We start from the raw sequence: 24,121 nt of genomic DNA on the forward strand, positions 1-24,121 counted from the left end.
TGCTTATGTTCTGTAAGAGGGCTTAAAGGACACTCCATTTACAAAGCAATGAGAAATGCACTGGTGAGAGGGGCTGAGAAAACCATTGGTCAGCTGTGCTCCAGAGGGGGTCTGGCCTCAGGGCAAGAGATGCTGTTATGGAACTGCACTGGTAGCAATGGGAGTGAGGATGGGAATGGAGGCCAGATGGCAACACCTAATGGGCAGCAACAATGTGGGCACACTGCTCACAATGAGCTGCAGGGTCAGAATACGGGAGGGGGCAGGGGAATGGGCAAGGGGAGTAACCTGTAGAGAGCTACGGTAATAGTCAATAAAAACCTTCCTAGATGTAAGATAGATGGGCACCCAACAAGAGCACTGCTAAATGTATGCAATTAAAGAAATCAAGAGGCCGGGTGCGGTGGCTCATGCCTGTGATCCCAGCACTATGGGAGGCCGAGGAGGGCGGATCATGAGGTCAGGATATTGAGACCATCCTGGCCAACATGGTGAAACCCCATCTGTACTAAAAATGCAAAAGTTAGCTGGATATGTTGGCAGGTGCCTGTAGTCCCAGCTACTCAGGAGGCTGAGGCAGGAGAATCGCTTGAACCCGGGAGGTGGAGGTTGTAGTGAGCCAAGATTGTGCCACTGCACTCGAGCCTGGTGACAGAGCTAGACTCCATCTCAAAAAAAAAAAAAAAAAAAAAAAGACAAAAACAGAGGAGAGAGGCATTTCAGATGAGGATGAGGGAGATATCTGAATTGGACCTTAAAGGGTCCAAAAGTTTTAAATATGAAGAACTGGATGGTGGGGGTGAAGAAAGGAGGACATTTAGGGGGCAAGGAAAGTGCATTCCCAAAAAAGGAAACAATATGGGGAAAGGCACAGCCATTTGGGTCCAGAGCATGGAAGGCAATGAACAGTGGCTATGGAGTAAGGATTTGAAAACCTGTCCATAAAATAGAGTGAATTATGACATATATCCCCCTTGAAATATACAGCCTTTAAAAATCAGAGTTATGAAGATTGGAGATACAGGAAAGTAGTTATCAGAAACACTGTGAGTTCAGATGACCTACTTAGGATACTATATGAAAGTGCCTTGTAAACTGCAAATAACAATCTTTTGGAAGGGATGATGGGAGTGAAAAGAGAGGCACCATGATCACTTTAGAAAAGAAAAGGGTTGCAGGAAGGGTTTTTTAAAAGGCTAGGGTAGGGTTCAAAGAAGAGTTATAAAGTAAGGTGTGAGAAGATAAAAATGATTGACGGAGCAATTCCTCAAGGAGATTCAATGGGTCAGAGTCAAGAGGACAAGAGACCAAACAGACCACAGAAAAAAAAGAGGAACGTGGCTAAATCCACAGACGGGAGAGGAAACTGCGTCCCCATGCAATCTCCTGTGGTGAGAGCCAGAGCTTTACTCTGTGAAGGCAGAAGCTGTGGCTATTTCCAACTTTCACTTCTCTCCTCCGTCCCCCTACTACGAAAACAGAATGACACTCTCAGCCATGGGCTCCCTCAACTTACCACGCCACTGCTCATGTTTGCCCAGAACATGCCTGTCCTGATTTCCTATCTTTCAGCCTCAGAGGAATAGATGTCGCCGTCCCTAGGCTGCGCTGTGGAGCCCAGTCCCTCTTTTCTCCTCTGACACCTTGCTTCATCAATGATCCCTGCTCTCTCCTTGATCTTCAGTCTCTTCCCTGATCACTGGAGCCTTCTCAGCATATATGTAACTGCTTATTAAATAGCTCCACTCAGATGCTTCGCAGCTACCTCAAACTCAGGGTATCTCTCCCTACAAACCAGCTGTCCCTCTTTGTCTTCTCTACATCATTCATCCAGAGCTCTGCTAGGCTTCTCAGACCCTTCTCTCTCCACTCACACAGCTAACTAATAACTCCATCCTTGCCATTTTACCTTTGAAATCACTCAGCATCCACATCTTCCTCTTTATTTAACTGCCACTATTTTAGTTACTAGTCTGTTTTTCTTGCCTATGGCACTGGTACTCCTGATTCTAGCTTCATCCACCACCAACCTACCCTTTCTATCACTATTAGGGCAATCTTTCAAAAATGCACACCCCAACTACCTCACTACTCTACTTAAAATCTTTCAGAGCCTCTTGTCAGAATAAAGTTCAAATTAATTAATTTCTCTCTTACTTTTTTTTTTAAGACAAGGTCTAACAAGAAAAACGAAACAAACAAACAAAAAGACAAGGTCTCACTCTGTTGCCCAGGCTGCAGTACATAGTGCAATTCCCACCCACTGCAGCCTTCTCAGCCCTGACTTCCTGGTCTCAAGTGATCCTCCTGCCTTAGCCTCCTGAGTAGCTGGGACTACAAGCATGCACCAACATGCCCAGCTAATTTTAAAAAATTTTTTGTAGAGACGAGGGTCTCACTGTATCGCCCAGGCTGATCTCAAACTTCTGGGTTCAAGTGATCCTCCTGCCTCGGCTTCCCAAAGTGTTGGAATTACAGGTGTGACCGCTGTGCCCGGCCAAGTTCAAATTTCTTAGCACAGCACAGACTTCTCATGATCATCTTCCTCTCTGACCCTCTGAAGAGCTTGAGTGTTGGACACTAACTGTACTTCAGGGAACGTAACTGGCATCTCAGGCTTCCATGCTCTGAGTGTGCTCTTGCTTTCCTGTTGTGTCTTGGGATAACTTGTCAGCTGTGAAGATCTGGCTCAGGTGCCATCATTTCTGTAAACCCTTCCCCGAGGTTTTCTCACATAGTCCAGGGCCATTTCCTCTCACTGCTACATCTTACTCTGTTCTAGAATACTCTACTTATTTATCACCTCCTTGGGATTGTCCCTTCATTTTTCTTTGTATTCTTGGCATCTGACACAGAGCCTGTCACAGTGCTTATTGCAAGTCATTAAATGTTTATTGAAAGAAAGGCTGGCTTAAACTCTGCATCCTTGAGCCACACACCAAGGCAGGCACATTCATTCTGAGATAACCTCTAGGTAAAACCCCACAGGTGTTTCATAATACACACATTGCATACAACACTCATGTACAGACTCCTGCTCGTAGACAACGTGTTGGTGCTTCCTTTCTACCTGTTTGATCACATTTGTGTGCAGATGTCCAAGGCTGCATTAGCCATCCTTCTCCTATCATATTTTAATTTTCCCCAGAAGGTCCCATGAAACTAATAATACTATCTCTTTTTAAAATATGAATAACTTCCAAAGCTTTCAGTGCTTCACTTTCCCTTTTTTTTTTTTTTGACAGAGTTTCGCTTTTGTTACCCAGGCTGGAGTGCAATGGCGCAATCTTGGCTCACTGCAACCTCTGCCTCCCAGTTTCAAGCAATTCTCCTGCCTCAGCCTCCTGAGTAGCTGGAACTACAGGCGCACACCACCTCACCCAGCTAATTTTTGTATTTTTTTTTTTTAGTAGAGACAGGATTTCAAGATGTTGGCCAGGCTGGTCTCGAACTCCTGACCTCAAGTGATCTGCCCACCTTGGCCTCCCAAGGTGGTGGGATTACAAGCGTGAGCCACTGTGCCTAGCCTTAAGGAATATTTTGATCAATAGCTATACCTCCAGTCTAGTTCTGGGATTCATCAAAAGGATAATATGTATGTTATATACGTTTATTTTTCTGGTGCATCTCACAAAATCAGCTATCTCTGGCTCCTTTGTTTAAATTCAGAACTAAATCCTCAAAACTATGTTAAAGTGGAAATGATAAGGGTTAGGTCTTAAGAGACCAGTCTTTCCTTTCATCCAGGTTTTTCTGTTTGTTTGTTTTGAGACGGGGTTTCACTCTGTTGCCTAGGCTAGCGTGTAGTGGTGTGATCATGGCTAACTCCGGCTTCCTCCTGGGCTCAGGCCATCCTCCTGCCTTAGCAACTCCCTATTCATGTCCCCCTACCCCCCGACACACTTCCCTCCCCTGCCACCCAGTAAGCTGGGACAAGTGCTTGCCAGCATGCCTGGCTAATGTTTTTGAGTTTTAGTAGAAATGAGGTCTTCCTATATTGCCTAGGCTCTTTTACCTGGGTGTTAATTCCAAAGGATTTCAGAGTTGGTGTCTTTTAAAATTTGATTGGTATTATGAAGAGTCTGCCTGCCTGGACAGAAAAAGGATGTCCTGCGGCGGAAATAAAAAGTTGAAGTGAAATCCATGACTATTTTATGTGTCATTAAAGGCCTGATAATATGGGAGTGGTATTCTGTGAGAATATTTGAAAAAAAAGTCACTGTATTCTTCTGTTTATGTTAAATAGAATATATTTGATTATTCATAGGAAGAAATTAGAAGAAAATTAATCACACTTTTGGAATGTAAGACTTCACCATTTATACAGATTTTAATATATTGTCTGCATGAATTGATTTGGCTAGCATACATAGTAACAACTCTTCCTGGAGAGGTTGACAAAAATGGTTACTGAAGAATCTTCAGGCTTGTTTAATCTAAATCATTTCTATTTTCTTTAAAAATATCTGGCATCTAAATAGGAAAGGAAAAATGTTTCATAAGTTTTGGGGAAAGACTAACATTCAGTGACAGAACTCCTAAACAGCCAATTTTTGATTACATATGGAAAAGGGGTACAAAGTAAGCATACAAATAGATGGATTTCACAGATAATACCAACACTATATTTTGTTTGCTTGTTTCTTTTGAGATGGAGTCTCACTCTGTTACCCAGATTGGAGTACAGTGGAGTACTCTGTCTCCCAGGTTCAAGTGATTCTCCTGCCTCTGCCTCCCAAGTAGATGGGATTACAGGTGCTCGCCACCATGCCTGGCTAATTTTTATATTTTTGGTAGAGAAACAAGGTTTCACCATGATGGCCAGGCTGGTCTCAAACTCCTGACCTCAAGTGATCCACCCACCTCCGCCTCCCAAAGTGCTGGGATTGAATTTTTGATAGAGATGGGGTTTTGCCATGTTGCTCAGGCTGGTCTCCAACTCCTGACCTTAAGTGATCTGCCTGCCTCAGCCTCCCAAAGTGCTGGGATTACAGGCATGAGCACCATGCCTGGCCTCCAACACTATATTTTTGTTCGTTTCAACCTTTTTCCCGCTAAGGAACATCATGAGGAGCAAGATAGATTGAGTTTCATCTTCGTTAGTTTGGTTGGCAATTGACAGAATGTAGAAAAAGTAAATGAAGCAAGAATCTGAATAATCCAAAAGTGATTTACCAGCATGGCATAGTTAAGAATTGATAGTATTAAGGCATCTTCTTAATTTGACTTTGAGAAAAGCTAGGTCTCAATGGCAGCATATGGAGGCATGTCCTACTGAGTGTCTCCTCGTCCACAAAGCTATGTTACAAATAGGCCACGGCATTTATGAACATACCCATGGCCTAAAATGGGACAGGGGGGCAGCAGCTGTGTCTGCTGTTTGGGATCACTCCAGCAAGTGTAGCATTGGTCCTGGTCCCAAGTCTAACATTCATTCTTATTCAGTACCTTTTATGAGATAGGCACTTGAGGATATCAAAATGAATATGAGACAATTTCTGAAGTCAAAGAGTTCTAGTCAAGTGAAAGGACATGTAAACAGAGAACTGTAATGCTGTATCAAAGGTGCTGTTCTGTCAAAGGGTACAGTGTGGGCACATGGGAGGAAGCAAGTCAGTTCCATCTGGGAGATAGGGCAGGAAAGGCTTCAGAGAGGAGGCAGAGCTTGAGCTGACAGGCGTTTGTGAGGTGGGAACTGAGTAAGTGAGAGAAAAGGAGTCGGGGAAGAACATACCAAGTAGGAGAAGCTGCATAGGCAATAGCAGGAAGGCACAGAAATAACGCACCATGCATAAAGAGGTAGGGAGTAGAACAGTGGTTATTACTGGCTGAGAAGGGTAGGGAGGGGAGGACAGGAAGAAGTTGGTGAATGGATACAAAACTACAGCTAGATAGGAGGAGTTAAGTCCCAGTGTTCTATAGCACTGCAGGGTGACCATAGTTAACAATAATTTATTGGATATTTTCAAATAGCTAGAGGAGAGGAATTTGAATCCTCCCAACGCAACTGATAAATGTCTGAGTGATAGATTGCCTAATCATTCTGATTTGATCATCACATATTGTATACATGCATGGAAATACTACTCTGTATCATATATATATATATGTGCTTATTATTATTATTATTTTGAGACAGAGTCTCTCTCTGTTGCCCAGGCTGAAGTGTGGTGGTGAGATCTTGACTCACTGCAACTTCCGCCTCCTGGGTTCAAGCTATTCTTCTGCCCCAGCTGCCCAGGTTACTGGGATTACAGACGTACACCACCACACTCCACTAATTTTCTGTATTTTTAATAGAGACAGGGTTTCACCATGTTGGCCAGGCTGGTTTTGAACTCCTGAACTCAAGTGATCCACCTGCCTCAGCTCCCAAAGTGCTGGGATTATAGGCATGAGCCACCACGCCCAGCCTGTATCCTATAAATATGTACAATTAATATGCCAATTAAAAATAAAAGAAAAAAAATCACCTGTTTAGAAAGCTGCAATAGGTTAGACATGGCTGATATGCATGATGAGAAGGAGAAAGTGGTGAATGGTAAGACTGGATAGGAGGGCCAGAGCCAGATCAGAGGGGACTTTACATGCCATGCTAAAGAGCTCAGATTTGACCCAGAATGTGATTGCAAACCACTGAAGGGCTTTATGCAAGACAGGGGCATGACAATATTTTGCTTTTGAAAGATCACTCTGTCTACTGTCTGGAGGATGGCATGAGGGAGACCAAAACTGGAAGCAGAAACACCCATTAGGAGGTAAGTGCAAAAGGTCAGACAAGAAATAACAGGGGCTTAAAATGAAGCAGTAGCAGTGGCATGGAGTGAAGGGGGCCCTACAAGGTTAGAGGGACGGGCTTCCAATTACAGCACCAGCCCTCATTTGAGGACGCAGGGAAGGCTAGGTTGGTTGCACAGTATGGAAATGTGACTTCAGGAACTCATATTTAATCTTGTGTTATTGTCAAATTACATGGAAATATAAGATTCTTTATCATGATCACCAAGGTGACCTACCATAGTCATGCAGTTTGGATGATTTTCTAGGCTTTTTGATCTGTAAGAAATAGAAAGACAATAATGTAAAAAGGAGGAATGGGAGACTGAAATAGTGAACATGGTGAGCAAGTATGCCATTATTTAGCACATTTTCCCCTCACTTTCAAGGAGAAATGATTGTTTAAGACAGAATCATGAGACCCTCAGAGATTAAGATCAAGCTTTTTGGTATGTAACATGTGGCTCATTCTCATTGTATTTAAATAAAAATAATGGGCCGGGCGCGGTGGCTCACGCCTGTAATCCCAGCACTTTGGGAGGCCGAGGCGGGTGGATCACAAGGTCAAGAGATCGAGACCATCCTGGTCAACATGGTGAAACCCCGTCTCTACTAAAAAATACAAAAAATTAGCTGGGCATGGTGGCGCGTGCCTGTAATCCCAGCTACTCAGGAGGCTGAGGCAGGAGAATTGCCTGAACCCAGGAGGCGGAGGTTGCAGTGAGCCGAGATTGCACCATGGCACTCCAGCCTGGGTAACAAGAGTGAAACTCCGTCTCAAAAAAAAAAAAAAATGAGGTGGAGGGCAGTGGCGCGCACACTTGCAATCCTAGCACTTTGGGAGGTCAAGGTGCGTGGATCACTTGAGGTCAGGAGTTCAAGACCAGCCCTACCAACATGGTGAAACCCTGTCTCTACCAAAAATACAAAGATTACCCAGGCATGGTGGCACCCATAATCCCAGCTACTCAGGAGGCTGAGGCAAGAGAATTGCTTGAATCCAGGAGGCAGAGGCTACAGTTAATTAAGATCGCACCACTGCACTGCAGCCTGGGCAACAGAGCGAGACTTCATTTCAAATAAATAAATAAATAAATTAATTAATTAATTAAATTAAATAATGATGAGCCACACTCTCACTACATTTAACATTCTCATAGATTTACTTAGGATACAATTCTATCACTTGAAAACTTAATGAATTTCCTTGAAAGTCATGAAGAACTAGAGGCAAAAATAAGACATCTGAGGCTATGAAGTTACTCGCTTTTATATCCCTATTTCCCATTACTTTCACTACTGAAGACAACTGGCAAAAGCAATGCCATAATTTTGAGAGCCTGCAGAGGTAAGCTGAAGTTTTTTGCATGCCAAATATACTGAGATCAACGGGACCAATCATCAGAGGCTTCACAGATGGTGATGGCTGAAATCTGATGTAAGTCTGGAGTTTTCTAACAAATGTCCTTCTTGGCTGAAAAGGGCTTTGAGAGCTCTTCTGCCCATCTCATCCCCTGGCTTCTAGGCCAGTCTAAATCGATATAAATGGGCCTAAAATTCATTGTGAAAATAGGCCAAGTAGGCCGAGGGCGGTGGCTCAAGCCTGTAATCCCAGCACTTTGGGAGGCTGAGGTGGGCGGATCACGAGGTCAAGAGATCGAGACCATCCTGGCGAACATGGTGAAACCCATCTCTACTAAAAATACAAAAATTAGCTGGGTGTGGTGGCGTGCGCCTGTAGTCCCAGCTATTCGGGAGGCTGAGGCAGGAGAATTGCTTGAACCCGGAAGGCAGAGGTTGCAGTGAGCTGAGATTGTTCACTGCACTCCAGCCTGGCACCTGGCGACAGAGTGAGCTCTGTCTCAAAAAAAAAAAGAAAATAGGCCAAGTATAAGTAAACTGAGGTCTGAACTGGTGAAACACATTAAGTTCACATTTAAATGTTTTTATTTTAAAATAAGTCTAGGAAAAAAATTCCATAGTTTCTCTCAACAACTCAGAGAAGATCCATCTTCAGTGTAAATTAGCATTTACTGAGCATCTGTGGTATGCCAAGGATCAGATCACATTCTTTCATTTTGGAGAAAAAGTCATAGTTGACCTGTCACTTGCAAATGCTAGTTTAAATCTACCAAAGTTTTTTTTTTATTTCCTTCCTTCCTTCCTCCCTCCCTCCCTCCCTTCTTTCTTTTTTCTCTCCTCTCTTTCTTTCTTTCTTGTTTTCATCTTTAATGAAATGACTCAGAAATAACGTACATTTCCATGACACCAACACTAAAGTTTTTGGGATCACAGTAAGATACACCAAATTACATCCATAATTAATATGGATGCCCACATGTCAAGCTGTAATTTATTACATGGCAAAGAAAATCAAGAAAGCAACCATCAACCAAAAGAGACCCGTAAGTTCAGACAAGGCAAATCCCAGGATAGCATATGAGAACAACTGCTACCTCAGTGAAGGGTAGAACCAATGGTAAGGCTGGTTTCTGGCACAACCAATGGTAAGGCTGCCAAAGACTGTTCCAATATCAGCACCAGAACCAGCCACTCCTACTGTTGCAGCACCTGCACTGATACATTTGGCACCAGTCTCAATGTCTCTGCTGATTGCACTGGTTTGAAACTCCCTTTGGATTAGTTGAGACACACCATTCTGGGCCTCATTAAATACCGCAGGGCCATCTCCAGTCCTTGCCTCTGGTGGAGATAACACTGATGCAAAAACTGGTCTGTATGCAACTCTATGGAGTTTAAGATAGAACTTCAGAGCAGGGGTGCAGGCGAGCTTGGGGTAGGCAAACATCTTAAATCTTTGGGGTGCTGGAGCTGGAGGACTTGGGTGACAGGCGACTTGGGCTCCTCTCCCGCTTCCTCTCTTCCTGGGAGGTGGCAGTGGCAGCAGTGGTGGCAGCAGTGGCAGCAGAGGTGGAAGGAATGGGCCTCCGATTTTCAAAACATAGTTGTATTTGCAAATGGTAGGTTGAACAAACATGACTCATGACAACAAAACGCAACTTTAATTTTGGTCTTCCATTTCTACTTTAAGCTTTTTGCACTCAAAGAAGCTTTTCCTTTGCCCTTCCTTGGATGAATACACAGCAGGCTCAATGCTTTTTTTGCTCATTCTAAGGTGACAGTCAGTCTTCACTGTGGGGCATAAACAGTCTCAATTTAGTAGGTATACTGTCCTGTCTTAGTGTTAATCAATCCTTTAATCTTCATTCAAAAGCAGGGCTTCTCCTCCCCCTCTATAGGTCAGGTCTGTAGCTAATGGACACCACTGTCTTTGGAGGCCAGTTTCCTCTTTATGCTCATTTCCCTCTCCATTTGTAGGAGAAGGGTGATGGGCCACAGGACAGCTCATACTTGGCTGGGTGGCTTCAGAGTCTTGGCTTGGCAAATGGCTAATGCTGATTCTTTCTCTTTGGAGCTTGCCATTGCTAGGGACCTCTGTTCTGCAGTTCCCTGGACCTAGGCTGATGCATTTCTCCTCTAGGGGATCACTTGATACTCCTTCATCAGCTCTGAAGAATCTGGCATTCTCTTCTAGTTTCTTCCTGCTTCAAGGCCTCCTTCAGCAGAGCCCAAGATAACCCATCTCTCAACTACATGGTTCTTAAGAGGTTATCATACCCATCCTCTGTCTCCACAAGCTCAAAGAGAAAAGCTACCCAACACAGCCCCTCTGCTGAGCTGCCAAAGCTTGCCTTCGTTTTCTCAGGCATGAATGAGTTACCAGTCCTCTGTGTTTCCCAACTTTTAGGGAACACACTTCAAAGCTCTCTAGGTGATTCCCTGGAAACCCCTCATAAGGCTTTAGGTAAGAGAGGTAGAATTACTTGGGAAACAGGAACTCTTGACATGACAGATTCGGAGAAATCCTTCTCCAATCTTCCATACTCTCCATACTTTAATATCTTGGATCTGGCCAAGAGATAGGAGTCATGGAATGGGTTCTCTGAAGTAATTTAGTTCAGAAACTCTGCACATGGGAAAAACTCACTCTCACTTTGGGAACTGGTAACAGTTTTATTAGCACCTAATGAACTGGGCTAGAAAGAATATGATTTTAGCATACTGCTATGTTCTTTTTTTTTTTTTTCCTTTTTTTGAGATGGAGTTTTTGCTCTGTTGCCCAGGCTGGAGTGCAGTGGCACAATCTCAGCTCACTGCAACCTCTGTCTCCTGGGATCAAGCAATTCTCCTGCCTCAGCCTCCCAAGTAGATGGGATTACAGGTGCCCACCACCATGTCCGGCTAAGTTTTGTTTTTTTTAGTAGAGATGGGGCTTCACCATGTTGGTCAGGCTGGTCTCGAACTCTTGACCTCAAGTGATCCACCTGCCTCAGCCTCCCAAAGTGCTAGGTTTACAGGCATGAGCCACCGCACCCTGCCCATATTGCTATGTTCTTAATCAACCCCACAGGGTTTGTGCCTACACCTTGTAGCGTCAGATATTGACCTTCTTCTAAACTAGCAGACTGCAAGTCTTAATGTTAGTGTGTAAGAAAATCTGGTCATAAAATACAGAGCAGGGCAAGTAGTTTTGTTGCAGACAAAAATCTTAGCTCATAATCTTTATAGTTTCTTCCTTAGGGTGACTGTACATTCCATGAGAGCAGGGAATCAGGCTTTCCATTTCAGATTCTACAAAAAACGTTAATCAAGCAACTACTTTATGATAGGCAAAACATGAAGCACTTTCATATAATTTATCTTGTTTACCTTAAATTGAGATAAGAAAAAGGGTTTGCTTTTTAAAAAAGTCTCTCTCTCTCTCTCTCTTTCTCTCTCTCTCTCTCTCTCTCTCTCTCTCTCTCTATATATATATATATATATATTTTTTTTTTTTTTTTTTTTTTTTTGAGATAGAGTCTCACTCTGTTGCCCAGGCTGGAGTGCAGTGGCACAACCTCAGATCACTGCAACCTCAGTCTCCCAGGTTCAAGTGATCCTCCTGCCTCAGCCCAAGCAGTAGCTGGGATTACAGGCACAAGCCACTATGCCCGGCTAATTTTTGTATTTTTAGTAGAGACAGGGTTTTCGCCATGTTGGCCAGGTTGGTCTCAAACTCCTGACCTCAGGTGATCCACCCACTTTGGCTTCCCAAAGTGCTGAAATTACAGGTGCGAGCCTCTGAGCCCAGCCGTATTATTTATATTTTAAAGACATTATTAATTTTAAAAAGAGAGGAAAACTTACCTTTGTTTTCTGGCTTTTCCTCTGGGCTTTCTAATTAAATCCTCTAAATGTTTATTTCTCTCTTCCAAACTGAAAGAAGAAACAAGTGAATTTTATGACTAAAATTGATTTTTCTAGACCAATATTTTGTTAGATTCACTGGAGGATTTGAGTAGATAAAAATAAGTAATCTAATTATCTATACAGTATCTAACTACCTAACCATATAGAAACTTGGGATTCTTTCCTAGCAACTCAAAATTATTTTATCAGTTTTTCCCTTTACAGGTTCCAGTGGTGAAGAAGGAAAGTAGACAGTAGCAGATATAAAGCAGTGTTCAGATATTCTCCCATTTGCTTACACAGTGGTTTACTCAGACTGATCCCTCTGTATGAATAGATCCAACATGATCCTAGGGGTTACACGTTAAAAATGAAACTCCTGGGCTGGGAGCAGTGGCTCACAACTGTAATCCCAGCACTTTGGGAGGCCGAGTCAGGTGGGTCACCTGAGGTTGGGATTTCAGACCAGCCTGACCAACATAGAGAAACTCCGTCTCTACTAAAAATACAAAATTAGCCAGGCGTGGTGGTGCATGCCTGTGATACCAGCTACTTTTGGGGCTGAGGTGGGAGGATTGCTTGAGCCCAGGAGATGGAAGTTGCAGTGAGCCAAGATTGTGCCACTGCACTCCAGCCTACGACAGAGCCACACTCTGTCTCAAAAAAAAAAAAAAGAAAAAAGAAAAAACCAAAAAACCCTGAGCTAGGAACAGCTTAACATGGGAAAATGTGTGATAGCGTTACAGGACCATCACAAACCCATTTTTCCATCCAGGGAGGTCGTATGAGCCTCCTGTGGCTGCTGCAACAAATCAACACAAATTCTGTGGCTTAAAACACCACATTTATTTTCTTCTGGAGGTCAGAAGTCCAAAATCAGTTTCACCAGACTGAAATCAAGGTGTTGGCAGGGAGGTGTAGCCTCTGGAAACTTAAGAGGAGAATCCTTTGCCTGGCCTCATCCAGCATCTGGAGGCTGTCCTCATTTCTGAGGGGGCTCACGGCCCCACATCACACCACCTTTTCTCCCAGTTTCCACTGTCAGATTGACTCTTCATCTTCTGTCATCAACTCTCTCTCTGACCCCTCCTCTTACAAGGAGACTTGTGATTTCATTTAGGGCCCACTCAGGTAATCCAGAATAATCTCTGAAACTCAGGATGTAATCACATCTGCAAGGCTCTTTTGCTATGCAAGGTAATAGTCACAGGTTCTAGTGATTAGGACTTGGCTATCTTTGGGGCCATTCCTTAGCCTACTGTAGGGGATAAACAGACCCTGAGAGGAGATGAAATTCTACTGCAGAGGTCTCAACTCAAATGTCTATAGAAGGGTCAGCGAGGTATGTGAAATGAGTGAAGCCAGCTGAATGGTGATTCAGACAAACCAAAGAGCATACACCCCTAGGCCCTGCCTAAAAGAAGTTGCTACTTAGCTCTTGACAAATGTTGCCATGTGAGAATGCTGCAACCATGATATCAGATCTTCTTGTTTTATTTAGTTTTTAAATTTTTATTATTTAGAGACAAGAGTCTTACTCTGTCACTCAGGCTGGAGTGTAGTGGTGCGATCACAGCTCACTGCAGCCTCGAACTCCTGGGCTGAAGCAATCCTCTCATCTCAGCCTCCTGAGTAGCTAGGACTGTAGGTGCATGCCACCACACCTGATTAATTGTTTTAATACTTTGTAGAGATGGGGGTCTCACTATGTTGCCCAGGCTGGTCTTGAACTCCTGGCTTCAAGCTATCTTCCAGCCTCAGCCTCCCAAAGTGCTGGTATTGTAGGCATTAGCCACCATGTCCAGCCTACTCTTGTTTTTAAAGATGAGATAGAAATCTAGATTTTTACAAAATATCTTCCCTTTTCAATTTTGGCAATTAATTTCAAAAATATTTTAAATATTATATGGACAAAACACATATGCCCCAGAATGTAACTTGCAGATTGTCATTTTGAAACCTATACTCTTGGCCGGGCGCGGTGCCTCATGCCTGTAATCCCAGCACTTTAGGAGGCTGAGGCAGGCAGATCACAAGGTCAGGAGTTCAAGACCAGCCTTACCAATATGCTGAAACCCCGTCTCTACTAAAAATACAAAAATTAGCTGGGCATGGTGGCAGGTGCCTGCAGTCCCAGCTACTCAGGAGGCTGAGGCAGGAGAATCACTTGAACCCAGGAGGTGGAGGTTGCAGTGAGTCGAGATTGCGCCACTGCACTCCAGCCTGGGTGACAGAATGAGACTTTGTCTCAAAAACAAACAAACAAAAGAGCAGTTTTAAATTTTGATGAAGTCGAATTTATCAAAATCTTTTCTAATGAATCATGCTTTTAGTGACATGTCTAAGAAATTGTTGCCTAACCCGAAGTCATAGAAATTTTCTCATGTTTTCTGCTAGGTGTTTTATGGTTTTAGCCTTTATCTTTGGGTATATTATCCATTTTGCATTTACTCTGTATGTGGTGGAGTGTATAAAGCAAAGTTAATTTTTTTTGGAAATGGGTAATGATTTCAGCACCATTAGTTGAGAAGGCTATCCTTCTTCCACCTTGTTGCCTTTGAAACTTGGCCAAAAATCACTTGTCCATATACATGTGGGTCCATGTCTGTACTGCCTGCTCTGTTCCATTGATTTTTATATTTTACACCAATGCTACACTATTTTGATTATTGTTGCTCTATAAAAAGTCTAAGAATCAGACTTTCTCTCCCATTTTATCCTCCTTTATCAGAGTTCTTTTGGCTATTCTATGCCTTTTGAATTTCTGTATGAGTTTAGAATCAGCTTGTTAAGTTCTAAAAAATATTTAAAATTGGAATTGCACTGAATCAATAAATGAACTTGGGGGAAAAAACAAAATTGACCAATGAAAGAGATATACCTCTCCATTAATTTAACTCTTCTTAATTTCTCTCAATGGTGTTTTTTAATATTTAGTGTACAAGTCTTTTACATACTTTTGCCAAATTTATCCTTATGTAGTTCATATTTTTGGTGCTATCAGAAATTTTTTTTTATTTCTGATTGTCTGTTGCTAGTATATACAAATACAGTGGACTTTTACATATTGATATTGGATCCTGCAACCTTGCTTATCTTAATAGTCCTAGGAACTTTTTTGTAGATTCCATCAGATTCTCTACATAGACAATCATGTGTCTGTGAATAAATTCATTTTTTGCTTCATGTGCAGTCTGGATGAGTTTTATTTCTTTTTCTTGCCTGACTGTCCTAGACAGAATTTCCAGTACAATGTGAATTTACTGAAATGTCTTGTTCCTGATTATGAGAAAGCATTTAGTCTTTCATCAGTAAGTATAAGGTTGGTAGGCTTTTTGTAGGTGCTCTTTGTCCTTATTGAGAAAGTTCTTTTCTGTTCCTAGGTTGTTTAGATTTTTTCATCAAGAATAATGTTGGATTTTGTCAAACAGTTTTCCTATCTATAGAAATTATCATATGCTTTTTCTTTTTTAGTGTTTTTAATATGCTAACTAACATTGATGGATACAATTGTTATTACACATAAAGCTGGCCCTTTTTTTGCCATTTAAGGTAACATTCACAGATTCCAGGGATTAGAACATGGATTTGCCATTTATTTTTACCTAAATTTTTCTTATGCCAATACTTGTTCTTTACTTTTCTTTATTTTTTTATTTCCATAGGTTTTTGGGGAACAGATGGTGTTTGGTTACATAAGTTCTTTAGTAGTGATTTGTGAGATTTTGGTGTACTCATCACTCAAGCAGTATACAACTATACCCAATACGTAGTCTTTTATCCCTCACCCCCTCCCACCCTTCCCCCAAGCCCCCAAAGTCCATCGTATCATTTTTATGCGTTTGAGTCCTCATAGCTTAGCTCCCACTTATAAGTGAGAACATACGATGTTTGGTTTTCCATTCCTGAGTTACTTCACTTAGAATAATGGTCTCCAGTTCCATTCAGGTTGCTGTGAATGCCATTATTTCATTCCTTTTTATGGCTGAATAGTATTCTGTGGTATATATATACCACAATTTCTTTATCCACTCATTGATTGATGGGCATCACATTGTGGTTGTGATTTGCAATTCCCTGATCATTAGTGATGTTGAGCATTTTTTCATGTGTTTGTTAGACATTTGCATGTCTTCTTTTGAGAACTGTCTATTCATGTCCTTAGCCCACTTTTTGATGGGACTGGTTTCTTTCTTGTTAATTTGTTTGAATTCCTTGTAGATTCTGGATATTAGTCCTTTGTCAGATGTATTGACCGTGAAGCTTTCCTCCCACTCTGTGGGTTTTCCGTTTACTTTGCTGATTATTTCCTTTGCTGTGCAGAAACTTTTTAGTTTAATTAAGTTCCACCTATTTATCAGATTTTTAGAAAGAAAATATATAATTTATTAGATATTGAATATAAAAATAAACCATCTAAATAGGGGCCCAGAGAGCTTCCTTTATTTCTCTTGGTGCCTCCAGGCCTTCCCACCCCAACCCTAGTAAAAACATTTTGCATATACAATGGCTAACAAAGACTAAAAAGATGCAAAGCTTCCAAAGACAGCAGGCACCCCACTTAAGGAGGGTGATGACTGGGTCAGATGAGATCTTCCTGGAGGAGCCCACCATTTTCTCAGTTGCAGCACTGACACAAAGACACCCCAGCCTTCTGAACCAGAGGCTGACATTAGGGGGTCCCTGAGCAAGTGACACGCTGGAGTTGCTGGTTGCAAGGCAGACGATCTACTCCCTCAACACATCCTCCAACTGCTTCACTACCAAAGCCCGCTTCTGCTCCTGCAGCACATTACGGAACTGATGCACAGCCAGTTTTATTCGGGGGAACTCATCTGCAAAGATGCGGTGGAACCGGCCTGGCTCCTTATGCATGTAAGCTTTGCCAGAGGATAACAGCAGCTTGTGAGAGGAGCTGTTCTTCTTCAGATGTACAGGGATCCAGGTACTTTTTCAAGTTGATCCAGCCATAGAGGCCAGAGCTGCAGTTGTGAAAGGGGATCCTCAGTGCCTTCAGCTTGGCAGTGATGTACTTGTGAGCTTCCTAGAGCTGGTAGCGATTGGTGGGCAGGTACACTTTGTCAACCCATTCTGTGTTCCGGAGCAGTTGACACAGTTTGTGCTGGGCGATGCCAGATATACTGTGGAGGTAGCCGAAGGTGCTCACAGCAGAGGCCACCTCCTTGCTGCGGGTGTACAGAGCACCAAACAGGAAGCCAGAGATGCCAAAATCCTTACTGGCACCCCAGATCACATGGGTCCTATTGTGATCAAGCAAAGTTTTCATGCTCAGGACACTGTGGAATGTGATGGATTCATCAAACACAGAGAGCATGTAAATCTCATCTATGATCACATGTAGATGATACCTCTTGGCAAATTCCAGGTATTCCATCAGCAAGTTTGGAGAGTAGATGTCACCCACAGGATTCTGAAGGTTGATTAGTACAAGGCCTTGGACCTTTTTCTGCTCAAGCCTAGCTTCAAGCAGGGCTTCCTCTAACTTGTTCACAGTGAGCTGGAAAGGATGGGTGTTTGTAACAGTGATCTCACTCTCCAGGTGGACAGGAATCAACTCAACCTTCATGTACAGGCAGGAGCTAAAGTCAGAGCCACTATAGAAGGGGGCAGGGACCAGGAAGGCCTCGCCTGGATCACACAGAACCATGGCGAGGGCAAGAAGACAGAGCAGCAGCCATTTAGAACCACCACATTTTTCTGGATCAAGTCAGCCAGGTGCCTTGCAGTAGCAGGTCAGGAACTGGGCCACGTCCTCTCGCAGGAACGGCTGCCCTCTCCAATCAGGGTACTGTAGCAAGACGTCCTCAATGCAGTTCATGTCACTTTCTTGTAATCTTTCAGTCGTCAGATGAATGCAGAGCTTGTTCTCACTGGTGCCAAGGTTAATGAAGCCCGAGGTGTTCTTGTCCTTATGATAGCTGTCTTTTTGGTAGGCACTGTAGTCCTGGAAGCTCGACTGATAGAAGACAGAGATGTTAATCCCACAGTTGGATAGGTCACGGCTGACAAAGACAGCTTCATAATCACTCAGTTGGGGAACTGGATCAGACTGCCCCAACAATTGGGCCCCCTGCCCATATCTGACATCGCCCCTAGAGTCCTGGGAAGGAAGAGGCACTTGGAGTTCCAGGCCACTCGTGGCCCTAGACTATAGGGGGGTTGATCATCTGGCACATTAAGTGACCCAGAAGGGCTTCCTGCTCACGGATGGCCTGTGTGTGCTTCTGTTCTTCCAGCGGCAGGCCCTGCCTGCTCGTCAGCTGCATCAAGTGCAAGTGCAGCATCATCGCCAACAGCTAGGTATGGATGCTCTGGTCTAGGAGGACCTGGCCTCTCATCTGGCCAGAGGGCACAGGAAGGGTGTCTGACTGATGACTCATATTCCAGGTGTCTCTACTGGCCTCCGCAGGCTGGCTGGCACCTCTGTCTGTTTTCACTCATCTTCTCTCCAGCCTAAAACCTGACTGAGGAAACTGTCCTTGACTGTCAGCGCTCAGGGACCTGCTCTACTGCCCCCCTCCTCACTCAATGTGTTTATCATTGTTTCTGTTGCATTTGTTTTTGGGTTCTTGGTCGCGAAGTCTTTGCCTAAGCCAATGTCTAGAAGGGTTTTTCCCATGTTATCTTCCAGGATCGTTATGGTTTCAGGTCTTAGATTTAAGTCCTTGATCATCTTGAGTTGATTTTTGTATAAGGTGAGAGACGAGGATCCAGTTTCATTTTTCTAAATGTGACTTGCCAATTATCTCAGCACCATTTGTTGAACAGGGTGACCTTTCCCCACTTTATGTTTTTGTTTGCTTTATTGAAGATCATTTGGCTGTATCTATGCCAACGCTTTTTCATTAAACAAGAAAAAGAAGTCAAAGAAATAAAATGGGATTGTGACTATAAATAAGGGCAGTACTAATATTATTTTACTATATACTGAAATGCAGCTTTTTGTGGGGTTTACAAGTTTTAGGGGTAAACAAATGTTCACCTTATTCTCTGTAATCAAGGTATAAAATTGCATAGATTTTTTTAAAGAATGTTCAATCCAATCAAACTTTTTGATCATCCTTTACGCAACCTAGAATGAAACTTAGAAAGAAAACTTGTGGATTTACACTCTGAAATTTTCTGTGATTTTTGATATGGTTTTGCATGGAAAAGCATTTACAGGGCTTTCATGTGAGGAGAAATCACAGTTGCTATGACAGGGCAGTGAGCTGTCATTTATGAATTCAGTGTTGCCTGTAGGAGATATGGCACTGGAAGTATTCTTCTAGGACTCTGTTGGCACTCTGTGGATAGTGAATAGTAAATAAGTTAATGTGGAAGACTTCGATGAGTGACTTCAAAACTATAGATTATGATCAGAGATCACACAATGGGGAGGAATGGAATAGATGATCACCTTGAATAACAAGGTAGCAGGGCTTGATAAAATGGGAGTCCAGGACAGGAAAAGAACTGGGACATCTGTATGAAAAGATCCACCTCTCACCAGAATGATGTAATGGCTGTGATGGGGACTAAGATAGAAAGAACAAGTCTCAAATTTTGTAGGAAGGTGTTCCAGAACCAGAAATGTTTAGAGCAGGGACTTCTACATCTGAAACAGACAGATCTGGACATTAGCGTTAGAGAGAAAGTGGTATTCGTGAACAAGAGATGCATGGCTACTCAAATCTCTAGTATTGCGGAAAAGCTATTGACTCAGACTCAGAGGACAGTGAATGCATCTCCAAGGAAATGACATTTCAGCAGATGTGAAGATGGTTCAAGATAAAGGGGGTGAAAACAGCCTGAGCATTCCAGGCAGAGCAACATGCTAAAACCTGGAGGCAAAAGGGATATGGTACATTTGAAAAAGTATAATATCTCGAGTGTGGCAAAAGCAAGTCAGGGAATGGTAAGATGAGATCAGAGAGGCAGGGAGGAGCTTGATCATGAAGAAAACTGTAGGTCATGTTGAGGATTTTTTGCTTTTACCTAAGGTGATGGAAAATCATCAAAGTTTTTTAAGATACGAAATGGCATACTCATATTTATATTTCAGAAAGATCACTCTGGCTGCATATACAGAGTGGACTCCACCAAGCAGTTTTCTTTTAGTCTTTTAGAAAAATAAAATGTCACTAATAGCTTTTGTAGTAAATAGCTGTTTCTAAAGTCCAAGGTCTATGAATTGAAAAATTATAGTATAGCCTATGAATGCATTTGAAGAACAATACCTCAAACTCTATTAAATTTTAGCAGAATCAATAGACTAGCATCAATTTAAAAGAACATTGTTCTGATGATGTGTGTATTTGATGATTTTTTAAAATTTTAGGTGAATCTGTAAAGTGAAAGCAAGTTTATCAAGAAAGTAAAGGAATAAAAGAATGGCTCCTCCATAGGCAGAGCAACCTGATAATTTTTGAAGCAGTGTATACCTTTTAATGAGAGTAAAGCTAATTCACTATAATTGAACAAAAATACTGTCCTTCATGGATATAACAGACTAGATTTGATTTTTTATAAAGTAAATCAGGGCCAGACGCAGTGGCTCACGCCTGTAATACCAGCACTTTGGGATGCCACGATGGTAGGATTGAGTCCACGAGTTCAAGACCAGCCTAGGTAACACAGAGAGATTCCATTTCTAAAAAAAAAGAAAACAAAACAAAACAAAACAAAAAAAAGCATGCTTGTGCATGCATGTAGTCCCAACCACTTGCAAGGCTGAGGTGAGAGCATCACTTGAGCTCAGGAGATGGAGGTTACAGTGAGCCAAGATTGTGCCACTGTACTCTAGCCTGGGCAACAGAGCCAGACCCTGTCTCAAAAAACAAAAAAGTTGGCCGGCGCAGTGGTTCACACATGTAATCTCAGCACTTTGGGAGGCTGAGGCGAGTGGATCACTTGAGGCCAGGAGTTCAAGACCAACCTGGCCAACGATGCAAAACCCTGTCTTAAAAAAAAAAAAAAAAAGCCAGGTGTGGTAGCACATGCCTGTGGTCCCAGCTACTCAGGAGGCTGAGGCAGGAGAATCACTTGAGCCTGGGAGGCTGAGATTGTGCCAATGAACTCCAGCTGGGGCAACAGAGCAAGACTCTGTCTTAAAAGAAAGAAAAGAAAAGAAAAGAAAAGAAGGAAAGAAAGAAAAAGAAATGAAAGAAAAAAAGGAAGGAAGGAAGGAAGGAAATTCTAATAAGCAGCCACAGTTGACAATGCTTATGATAAAGCCTATAGAATTCAGATGTCTGAAGCCCATGGTCTCTTCTTCAACACAAATTGGATCAACCACTCAACTGAAATATACTTAAAAAATGTTTTTTCTTTCCACCCAAGCCCTGCGGAACATAATAATTTTTTAATTTAAAAACAACTGGGGCAATCATCATGGTGGATGGGAGGCAGGACTAGATTGCAACTCCAACTAGGACTGACAGAGCAGTGTGTGGAGGCTCACATCATGAATTTTAGCTCCAGAATGACTGCAAGAATAAATCAGGAATCCTGAGAGCACCCACAGACCCTCTGAAGGAAGCGGACTGCTCCTGCAGGAGCCAGGAGACACCCCAAATACTGAGTAATCAAACTACGGAAGTGGGAAAGGGAGACCCTCCTCTCCCGAACACACACCCCCACTGAAGAAAATGAAGGTCTAGTTTGCGAGAGAAGTTTCTGACCTCACCTGCAGCTGAGTCAATTTAGAGAGCCGAGTGAAACACAGGGGAAGAGGAAGCAGCGGGAAAGGCCTTAAGAGCTTGCTGGGCCCCCAAGCAGGCCATTTCTACCTGGCACCACAGGAACCCTTTGGGAGGGCAGCCAGAGGCTTGAGGGGCGGGGAACGCCACAGGGAGAAGGAAGTCTCCAACTGAAGTTGGTAAAAATTTGAGTTGAGCAAGAAGCCTCTAGGCCAGAACTTGGGGGAAGGCAGGAATCTGGTTTGCAGACTCCACAGGCAGGAAAAGAACCAAAGCCCTGTTCTTTCACAGCTGGGAGGCAAGTAGCCTGGGGTAAGTTTTCAAGCCCTGCTCACCCACTGCCTGGAAACAGACTTGGGGCTGTTAGAGGTGGCGTGGTGAGAGTGAGACAAGCTCTTTGGATTGTGTGGGAGCTGGGTGAGGCCTGTGACTGCGGCTTTCCCCCACTTCCCTGACAACTTGCATGACTCAGCAGAAGCAGCCATAATCCTCCCAGGTACACAACTCCAGTGACCTAAGACTCTTACCTCCATCCCCCACAGCAGCTGCAGACAGACCCACCCAGGGAGAGTCTGAGCTCAGACATGCCTAGCCCTGCCCCCACCTGATGGGCCTTCCCTATCCACCCTGGTAGCTGAAGAGAAAGGGCATATATTCTTGAGAGTTCTAAGGCCCTGCCCATCATGGGTTCCTCTCCACGCAACTACAGCTGATGTTGTCTGGAAAGTGTCACCTCCTTGCAGGAGGCCACCAGCACAAAAATAAAACATGAAACCACCAAAGCTAAGAACCCTCACAGAGTCCATTTCACCCCACTGCCACCTCCATTAGAACAGGTGCTGATATCCACAGACAGTTCACATCACAAGAGTCTGCGCAGATAACCCCCAGTACTAGCCTGGAGCCAGGTAGACTTGCTGGGTGGCTAGACCCAGAAGAGAGATAACAATCACTGCAGTTTGGCCCATAGGAAGCCACATCCATAGGAAAAGGGGGAGAGTATTATATCAAGGGAACACCCTGTGGGACAAAAGAATCTGAACAACAGCCTTCAGCCCTAGACCTTCCCTCTGACAGAGGCTACCCAAATGAGAAAGAACCAGAAAACCAATTCTAGTAATATGACAAAACAAGAGTCTTTAACATTCCCAAAAAAATCACACTAGCTCACCAGCAGTGGATCCAAATCAAGAAGAAATCCCTGATTTATCTGAAAAAGAATTCAGGAGTTTAGTTATTAAGCTAATCAGGGAGGCACCAGAGAAAGGTGAAGCCCAATGCAAGGAAATCCAAAAAAATGAAAAAAGAAGTGAAGGGAGAAATATTCAAGGAAATAGATAGCTTAAAGAAAACAAGAAAACCTTCAGGAAACATTGGACACACTTAGAGAAATGCAAAATGCTCTGGGAAGTCTCAGCAATAGAATTGAACAAGTAGAAGAAAGAAATTCAGAGCTAGAAGACAAGGTCTTTGAAGTAACCCAATCCAACAAAGACAAAGAAAATAGAATAAGAAAATATGAACAAAGCCTCCAAGAAGTCTGGGAGGCTTAGAAGTCAACCAAACCTGGCCGAGCGCAGTGGTTCACACCTGTAGTCCCAGCACTTTGGGAGGCCAAGGCAGGTGGATCACGAGGTCAAGAGATCAAGACCATCCTGACCAACATGGTGAAACCCCGTCTCTACTAAAAATACAAAAAATTAGCCAGACGTGGTGGCACATGCCTGTAATCCCAGCTACTTGGGAGGCTGAGACAGGAGAATCACTTGAACCCAGGAGGCGGAGCCTGCAGCAGTGAGTCGAGAATGCACCATTGCACTCCAGCCTGGGCAACAAGAGCAAAACTCTGTCTCAAAAAAAAAAAAAAAAGAAGTCAATAAAACCTAAGAATAATTAGTGTTCCTTAGAAAGAAGAGAAATCTAAAAGTATGGAAAACATATTTGGGGGACTAATCGAGGAAAACTTCCCCAGCCTTGCTAGAGACCTAGACATCCAAATACAAGAAGCTCAAAGAACACCTGGGAAATTCACAGCAAAAAGATCATTGCCTAGACACACTGTCATCAGGTTATCTAAAGTTAAGATGAAGGAAAGAATCTTAAGAGCTGTGAGACAAAAACACCAGGTAACCTATAAAGGAAAATCTATCAGATTAACAGCAGATTTCTCACCAGAAACCCTACAAGCTAGAAGGGATTGGGGCCCTATCTTCAGCCTTCTCAAACAAAACAATTATCAGCCAGGAATTTTGTATCTAGTGAAACTAAGCATCATATATAAAGGAAAGATACAGTCTTTTTCAGATAAATAAATGCTGAGAGAATTTGCCACTACCAAGCCACCACTACAAGAACTGCTAAAAGGAGCCCTAAATCTTGAAACAAATCCTGGA

General features: G+C 43.1%; 1 protein-coding gene and 2 pseudogenes across 1 annotated transcript in view; all 3 read right to left on the bottom strand.

Moving 5' to 3' along the window:
* Positions 1-4,310: 4,310 nt before the first annotated feature.
* CAGE1 (cancer antigen 1) overlaps positions 4,311-24,121 on the bottom strand; it is a 54,983-nt gene continuing 35,172 nt past the window's right edge. Inside the window, exons 12-14 of the mRNA XM_012440343.2 lie at positions 11,986-12,054; positions 7,017-7,056; positions 4,311-4,473 (exon numbers count right to left, since the gene is read on the bottom strand). Coding sequence (XP_012295766.2) covers positions 4,432-4,473; positions 7,017-7,056; positions 11,986-12,054 — 151 coding nt within the window. The 3' untranslated portion in view covers positions 4,311-4,431. The remainder of the gene's footprint in view (positions 4,474-7,016; positions 7,057-11,985; positions 12,055-24,121) is intronic.
* LOC105708737 (ATP synthase F(0) complex subunit C3, mitochondrial-like) lies at positions 9,134-9,775 on the bottom strand (annotated as a pseudogene).
* Positions 16,756-19,104, bottom strand: LOC105708736 (probable inactive 1-aminocyclopropane-1-carboxylate synthase-like protein 2; annotated as a pseudogene).

The sequence above is a fragment of the Aotus nancymaae genome, unplaced genomic scaffold (genome assembly GCF_030222135.1).
Source record: "Aotus nancymaae isolate 86718 unplaced genomic scaffold, 86718_ANA_hifiasm-v0.15.2.pri h1tg000051l, whole genome shotgun sequence".
NCBI classification, from domain to species: domain Eukaryota; kingdom Metazoa; phylum Chordata; class Mammalia; order Primates; family Aotidae; genus Aotus; species Aotus nancymaae.